The sequence below is a fragment of the Amia ocellicauda genome, unplaced genomic scaffold (genome assembly GCF_036373705.1).
Source record: "Amia ocellicauda isolate fAmiCal2 unplaced genomic scaffold, fAmiCal2.hap1 HAP1_SCAFFOLD_402, whole genome shotgun sequence".
NCBI lineage: Eukaryota > Metazoa > Chordata > Actinopteri > Amiiformes > Amiidae > Amia > Amia ocellicauda.
In genome coordinates, this window is record NW_027102976.1 from 1 (window position 1) to 7507 (window position 7507).

The 7507-nt window shown below is 55.6% G+C and overlaps 1 protein-coding gene across 1 annotated transcript; it reads left to right on the forward strand.

Annotated features, from left to right (window-relative positions):
• Positions 1-6: 6 nt before the first annotated feature.
• Positions 7-6968, forward strand: LOC136735099 (homeobox protein cut-like 1). The gene is made up of 4 exons (XM_066698004.1): positions 7-149; positions 2095-2283; positions 4940-5207; positions 5399-6968. The coding sequence occupies exons 1-4, from the start codon at positions 71-73 to the stop codon at positions 5877-5879; spliced, it is 1017 nt and encodes a 338-aa protein (XP_066554101.1). The 5' UTR covers positions 7-70; the 3' UTR covers positions 5880-6968.
• Positions 6969-7507: the final 539 nt, after the last annotated feature.

Genomic DNA, 7507 nt, shown 5'->3' on the forward strand with positions numbered 1-7507 from the left:
CGAGCCCTCCGAGTCCCAGCCCGGCACGCCACTGCCCGCCCCGGGACACTCCGGCCTCAGCATCCAGGAGATGGTGGCCATGTCCCCCGAGCTGGACACCTACGTCATCACCAAGAAGGTCAAGGAGGTCCTGACCGACAACAACCTCGGTGAGTGCGCCCGTCCGTCTGTGCAGCAACACGGTGGCCGGTCCGATCCCCAGAGGAGCCTGTGGGGATGCGTGGACTGCGCGTATGGCCTGCAGGTGTTGGGGCATGCTCTTCATCTGGCTGTGCGGTGTGTCTGTCGAGCCTCTGGTCTCACTGGAGTTCAGATCATAAGCGGTCTGCCTTCCCTCTGGTGTGTTGATAACGATGCTGTTTTGGGTGAACTGTGTTAGTGTGTCTGAGTGTGTGTGTGTGTGTGTGTGTGTGTGTGTGTGTGCGCGTGCGGATTTGTGTGCTTGTTGGCTTTAAGTGTGAGAGTGGGGTCTATCCTGGCAGTTGGGAGGTGCAGGAATCTCCATCTGGCTTCTGACCTGGATTATAACTCATTCGGTGCCTCACACATTGCTTGTTGACGTTTTGTCCTGCAGTCGCAGCCAGTGAGATGTTCTGTGGGAGAGATTTAAGACAATGGGATTTGTGTGCGTGTTTAAGACAGACAGTTGCTTTGTGAAGTTTTCCAATCAAACAGAAACCAATCTCGTCCGGCACAAAGGAATCTTCTTTTGATTTTGACCATCTGCTGTCCGGTGATTACTCGGGTTCCGACGGCAGATTGTGCGTCTATGCCCTGCCGGGCCGTGCGGCAGAAATGATTCCTCTGACCTCTGACCTCTGACCTGCGATCACCTGGCCTTGTGAAAAGGCCTTCCTTTGTTTTCAAGGATTTTCGGCCTTCAATGTCCGTGTGAACTCCAGTGTTTGGTCTCCTCATGTTTATTCACACGTAGCAGCTAGATAGTCCAGTGTCCATAACTCCTGTAGCTGTCAAGAGTGTCTTTCTGGGGCATAAATATATGCAATGGCCGTCTGACATTCAGAAGGGCTGCCCTGTTCGTTGTGAGGCTTTGTGTGGAGGGGCGGGGAGGCCGGGCTGCCGGCCCCTCACAGTCCCGGTCGAACAGTCGGTGATTGAGCGTGACCGGCCTTCAGAGCCCACCGTCGTCCAAGCGCTTCACGCGGTCCGTTGGCAGGAGCAGCTGATCTGTCTCTGACTGTTCGTACGTCTGGTACAGATGCGGTTTCTGTTGAAATGACGTGCCGAGGCAAACGGCCCTGGTGAGAAACAGACTTCCTGTGAAAAGGACCGTCAGAGGAACGGCCGGGGGGAAGTATTATTCCGTTACACGCGGTGCATCTTACATAGATGGTCCGAGGTGGTCAGAGTCTGTCTGTCTTCTGCCAGGGGAGTTTCATGGTGAGGTTTCTGTTTTCCATCAAAAACATGTTAAGAAAATGAAAATGTTGGTGAGGTTGGGGAGTCACAGCGGCAGAGGCGTTTCTGCCCATTGTGAGGCTGCAGGTCCGGGCCGGTGCATTTGTTCCTTCGTGTCCCGCTCTGGCACCGTGGGGGGGGCGCTGTGGAGGCGCTTTAAACTGCTGCTCTGCCAGGTGGGGTGGGGTTCAGATCGTGGCAAATGGCTGATCTTGATGATTTTGGGTGAAGACCTCGTGTGCTGCAGGTCTGAGCTCTTCCTCAGGGTTTCCTCTTCATCAGGAGGCTGAAGAGAAGGCTTGGCACTGTGGCACGGCGCCCCGGTGAGACCCCTCTCTCCCTCAGGTGTGGCCACACGCCAACATCACGCAACTGTGGAGAGAAGACTTTGCAACACGATCGACCTGATCAGAGCTGCATTGGGGGTGGGGGGTGGGATTTTATTTTGTTTATTTATTTTATTTTTGGTGAAAAATCCCAAGCAATACCCCTCCCCCCCACCACCCCACCCGCCCCCTTTCAGGGTTTACCAATCCAGCCAGTCAGGGGCAGCCGTGGCGGTCAGCAAGGGAACACCAACGTGCCCTTGAAAGCGCCTCACGACGCCGCGTCCGCCACAGGGCTGGAGAGTGTTGGGTTAACGCCCCTCCGTCTCTTTGTGCTTGTGTTCCGCAGGGCAGCGTCTGTTTGGGGAGACCATCCTAGGCCTGACCCAGGGCTCTGTCTCGGACCTCCTGGCCCGGCCCAAACCCTGGCACAAACTCAGCCTGAAGGGGAGGGAGCCCTTTGTACGCATGCAGCTTTGGCTCAGCGACCCCCGAAACGTGGAGAAGCTTATGGACATGAAGAGAATGGAGAAGAAAGGTAATCAACTGCCACCCCATCCCCCCCGCACCCCGCTCTCTCACTCTCTCTCCCTCTTCACACCTCACTCACACACTCTCCCGCTCACCCCCTGCCCCCGTGTGACTCCCTCTCTTCTCCTGCCCCGGCCTGCCACCGCCCCGGCGCTCTGTCCCTCTGCCCTGTGCCCAGCGGGGAGGCGGTGGTCGTGCCCCTTCCCCGCCTCCCACTGTGTTGTCTGTGCCGAGACCCTGTCCGGCGTAGCAGCCCGTCGCGGTGCCCTTGGAGACGTGCCGTGGCGAGGGCCAAGGACTCCCCCACGCCGGGTCCCTGGGTCGGCCCTGTTGGCTGAAAGAGCAGCTGATGTCAGTGGAGGAAATTAGCATAGATGACATTTCAGTGCTCCAACACCACACACACACAACTCCCATCACTGATGCGTTACAGTAGCACTCCAGAGGTCCAGCCTGTACCGACCAGCGAACAGCGCCGGCTGCACTGGACCCTCATTCCCATTCAACAGTACGTCGGTAGGGAAGAGACGTCCGGAGAGCGTGAGCAGGGTGGCGGTGCTCGGCAAACAGGGATGAATCCTTTTATAGTCTCCCTTCTACTTATTTATGCATTTATTTTAGAAGTTATTTTTAGTCGTTTTGTTATCGTTGCCGCCCTGAGGTCAGTGTCTCTGCCTCCATCCCCCCGTGCTGTCCTAGGGCCTGGCGTTTCGTCCCCCATGCCGTGGCTCTTCCTCTGGGTTCACGTGAACGCGGCGGTCAGCCCGAGACAGCCTGGCTCCGGGCCGCACATAAACTGCACATCCCGCTGCACGTGCGGCTCCTCGGCGCTGTCGGGACTGATCTGGGAGATAGATGTCAGGCTTCTCATCAGACATGACATGCTGGAAGATCTCCAGGGCCCGCTTACTTCGGCTCCAGTGCATTCATCTTTTTTTTAAATATATATTTAAATAATAAAAGCCAAGTGAACATTCTTGGAGTGATTAAGCCTGTTTAACACTCGTCTCGGGGTAAGGATGACATTACCCGTCATGCCTGCTGCGGAGGGCACCGCCTGCTGGCTGTGAGTCAGCTGTGTGCGGCATGGCTGCCGGGCCGCGCTGCACTGCGGTGAACCGGGCTGCTGCCAAGTGTGCATCTGGTTGTGTCCAGGCTGTGCAGCTCAGCGCCTTGGTCAGGTGGGAACATGGGCCTCTGCTGCGGTTCTGCTTTTGTTCTGTTTTCCCCGCTTGAACCCAGCTCAGCTCAGTTCATTCGCTCCCTTGTTTTGAGTTCGTCTCCAGAGGTGTGGAGTTGTTTTATTTTTATATTATAGCTTTTTCATTCCTGTACACTTTGTACCACAGCCTGCAGGCCCGGCCGCTCTGCTGCTCTACAGAAGACACTTGTTCTGTTCGCTTTAATAAGCCATGCCATAAATAAGAAAACATACAATCAGGTATTGCTACACATTTACAGGCATCAGCTGCTCGCACAGTGGCGTGTTCATCGGTCTCCGCGTGAAGAGGAGGGATGCTGAGCTCAGTCGCTCCGCCATGGGCCGGGGTGCCGTGTCCACTGGTCTCCTAGGGAAGAGCAGACATCTCAGAACTGCAGCAAATCTGTGACTCAGAGAGGAAGCGAAGGAGGACGAAAATGAGGCCTGAGGTTAAATATTCCGTTGCGCCTGAATCGTCTCCAAACAGTGAATGAAGTAAAGCTGCCGAGACTCATCCCGACTGATGTGGGGTTACCGGCAGCGCCGCTCGCCGGGGGAGTTCGCTGGAGTTGGGCCACGCAGCGTCTGCTCGGTGCCGTCGAGTTCTGTCCTTGTAAGGCCTTGATATGTTTCAGTAGCTATTGAACGTCAGCGGCTGGGAAGGGGCGGCGCTTTTGACCTGTAATCGCTACAGGGGAAAACACTCACACAGAGGAGCCGGCGAAGCTCCTGCACCCACCGTTACGGCACCGAGAGCAAGTGTCACACGCCCTTACACTCCCGCAGACCCGTGTGTGCGTTGACTGGCCTCTGGTCTGTGTGTGCGTACACTGGGGCGTTCTGTGTAGCAAACCGAAAAGTAGTCCGTCTCCCATCCAGGGTCCCAGTGAGAAAAATGGGGCTGGGGTGTAACTGTTCAGTGTGCCTGTGCTCCCACAGTCTCGATCCTCCGTAGGAAAGAGTGCGTCTCTGGGCCGAGGCCGCTGGGCTGACGGTGTTTGCGGTGCTGCCAACCGGTGGCCATGAACCAGCCCAGCTGTTCTTCCAGGCGGCTTCCTTTGACATTGCTGCCCTCTGGTGGCGATACACAACCACTCTGTGTTGTTGGGCTCCAGTTGCTGACTTCCTGCAGGCTGACTGGGGCAACAACGCAATTGTCTAACAAGTGTTCAGGTCACTTATGGGGAGTCAGTCACCCCTTACTCTATGCAGGGTGATGTGCTGAGAGTCGCTCTCCTTGTGATCTTAAACTCTCTGCTGTTATGCCGATTGTCGGTGTTTAGGCTGTTCAATTCTGGCTGTTTTGGCTTGAGTCATAAAGCTGTGTCCCGCCTCCGGTGCTGTTTGAGAGAGACGGCATTTCTGGCAACTGCTCCCGGTGTCGGTGTCTGTGTGTGTCTAGCTGTGTCAGTGTGTGTCTTGTGTGAGCGTGTCACCTGACCCCCCCATCTTCTCTCCACAGCCTACATGAAGCGCCGCCACAGCTCGGTGAGCGAGAGCCAGCCGGTGGACAGCGGGCTGCAGGGGTCCGACTTCAGCCAGGGGGGCAGCCCCCAGCACCAGCAGCTGCAGCTGAAGAAGCCGCGCGTGGTTCTGGCTCCGGAGGAGAAGGAGGCCCTGAAACGCGCCTACCAGCAGAAGCCCTACCCCTCGCCCAAGACCATCGAGGAGCTCGCCAGCCAGCTCAACCTCAAGACCAGCACCGTCATCAATTGGTTCCACAACTACAGGTGGCTCTCCTTTCCTTTATTTTCTTTTTCTTCCCGTTTTAAATGTTTGCCTCGTCTGTGTTCATATCCCGTGTCATCAGAGTCCTCGAGCCCCTGCATGTTTATAAATTGAGACGTAGGTGATGAGTTTTAATCGTGTGGGGCAGCAGAGGCGTCTGACGGGCGCTGACGGGGTTTCTCTTGTGCCACAGGTCGCGTATCCGGCGGGAGCTCTTCATCGAGGAGATCCAGGCTGGGAACCAGGGGGCGGCGAGCGAGGGCGGCTCCCCCTCGGGTCGGGTCAGCAAGGCGGGCGAGGGCGACAGCTGCGACGGCACGGAGTCGGACGGCACGGTGGAGGGCCGACCGGGCGGGGCGGCAGGGCTGGAGGAGTACGGGGGCGCGTCGGAGGGCGAGGGGGGCGACCCCAAGGAGGAAGGCGGCCCAGAGACGCCGGCCCGCTCCCCGGCCCCCCAGGACGCCACTACCTCAGCCTCCAGCGTGCCGGGCACCAGCGGCCACAAGGGCAGCGCCATCGCCAGCCTGTTCAGCTTCCCCGAGAGCGCACCGGCCGCCACCAGGAACCCCAGGGACAGCAGCCTGAGAAAGAAGAAAGCTGCCAACCTCAACAACATCATCCACCGCCTGGAGAAAGCGGCGAGCCGTGAGGAGCCATCCGAGTGGGAGTTCTGAGGCCCGGCACTCGAGGAGGGGAGGGACTGACTCTATTGTTTCGTCTTTTTCTGCAGCCGAGGCAAAGCCTAGCAAAGATGCGCAGAAAAACTAAAAGCGATTTTTTTAAAGATAATTTGGGGGGGGACGGGGCAAGTTTGAACAATGACTTGGTCTGGTTTTATTAAGTAAAGCACTTACACGCCCTGCTGGCCACAGGGCCCGATCACCATCGGCCAATGGTGCAAACGATACCAGAGACTGACTGCAGGCGAGGAGCATTAAAATCCAGGAGATTGTGCAGTTTCGAGGACGAAAACTGTCAACAGAAGCAATTGATCTTTTTGTTTTTGTTTTGTTCGTTTGATCGTTTTTCGAGGTCCGTCTGCCGCTTCGACGTGTTTTTAAAACAAAAGAAACGTCTCCTCAGTGACTCTTTTTCCCCACACTGTCGAGCTGAGTAACTGTTACAACTTTTGCCTTTTTCCGTGTGTGTGTGTGCGTGTGCGTGCGCGTGTGTGTTTTGGAGGTTCTTTTTCTTTTTTTTTTTCTTTTTTCCAAAAATACGCTCCGGCATCCAGCGACACGACGGAGAGCGGAGGAAACCGGAGCGACTCAGAGCGAGAGCGGGGGACCCTCGCCCGCCCCAGATGCCGATTTTCTCCACAAGCTGCCATTTGATGGCCACAGATTTCCAATACACTATGGACGACTTCAAGGAGAGAGTCCTCTTGTTTTTAACCTTTCTTTTTTTTTTCCACAGAAGAGAAAAAGCAAAATGTTTTTTATAGCTATTTGGTTGCCACTAAGAGATTGCACAGTCTGTCGACTCTAAACGTACTAGTTTGGATTCCTAGATATTTCGGGGGTGGGGGGGAATAGACAAAAAAAAAAACGAACACTTGCTGTTTTAAAACATGAATTCACGTATTTTTTAACTAAAAAAAGGAAAAACAAAAAACAAAAGGTCATGTCAGGAAACAAAAAAAAACAAAAAAAAGAATCGTGTGGTAGCTGAGTTAGTGTTATTTCTCGTTGCGTGAACTAGAGCTCTTGCTAAGTAGTGCACATTTATTTCATAGCTTTAACTGACTGCGGGGTCTCGTCGGGCCGCGGTGGGCGTTGGTTTAACACACTCCATTTTAGGCCAAAATCAGGAAAAAGGAGAAGAAAAGAAAAAGGATATTGAGACACACCGAGGTGTTTTTAAGAAAAGAAGAAAAATAATAACAAAAAAAATGCTTTTTAACCTCTAACCACAAAAACACGCTGTTCAGACCTCATGCTCGGGCCGGCGGTGCGGCCGGTGGGGGGGTGCGGCGCTCGGCCGTGCTGGAGAGGCGTGCTGTGTGCCACCATGGCTGCCGGGGGGTCGTGTGTGTCTACATGTGTGTGACGGAGCAGGAACACTCCCTCTTGTGGGTGCAAGCGTGTGCATGCATGTCGAAGGGGAGCGGGCAGCGCCGGCCACAGAGAAACGGTCTGCAGACTTTGTCTCCGCGGTTGGCGCTGCCCGCTCCCCTTTGCCGACTCCAGTGGAATATACTGACACAGCGTCACCCTTTTAACCAAACCACCGACTTGGGGGTCAACGATGCATCGCCAGCACCTCCCAGAGCCGTGCCGCGAGGGGAGTCGGGTCAGGGCAG

Bases quoted from the DNA above. Each gene is read 5' to 3' on its own strand.
- LOC136735099 (XM_066698004.1), top strand. From the start codon at position 71: ATGGTGGCCATGTCCCCCGAGCTGGACACCTACGTCATCACCAAGAAG. The intron at 150-2,094 runs GTGAGTGCGCCC...TGTGTTCCGCAG, and splicing joins CCTGACCGACAACAACCTCG to GGCAGCGTCTGTTTGGGGAG. The intron at 5,208-5,398 runs GTGGCTCTCCTT...CTTGTGCCACAG, and splicing joins AATTGGTTCCACAACTACAG to GTCGCGTATCCGGCGGGAGC.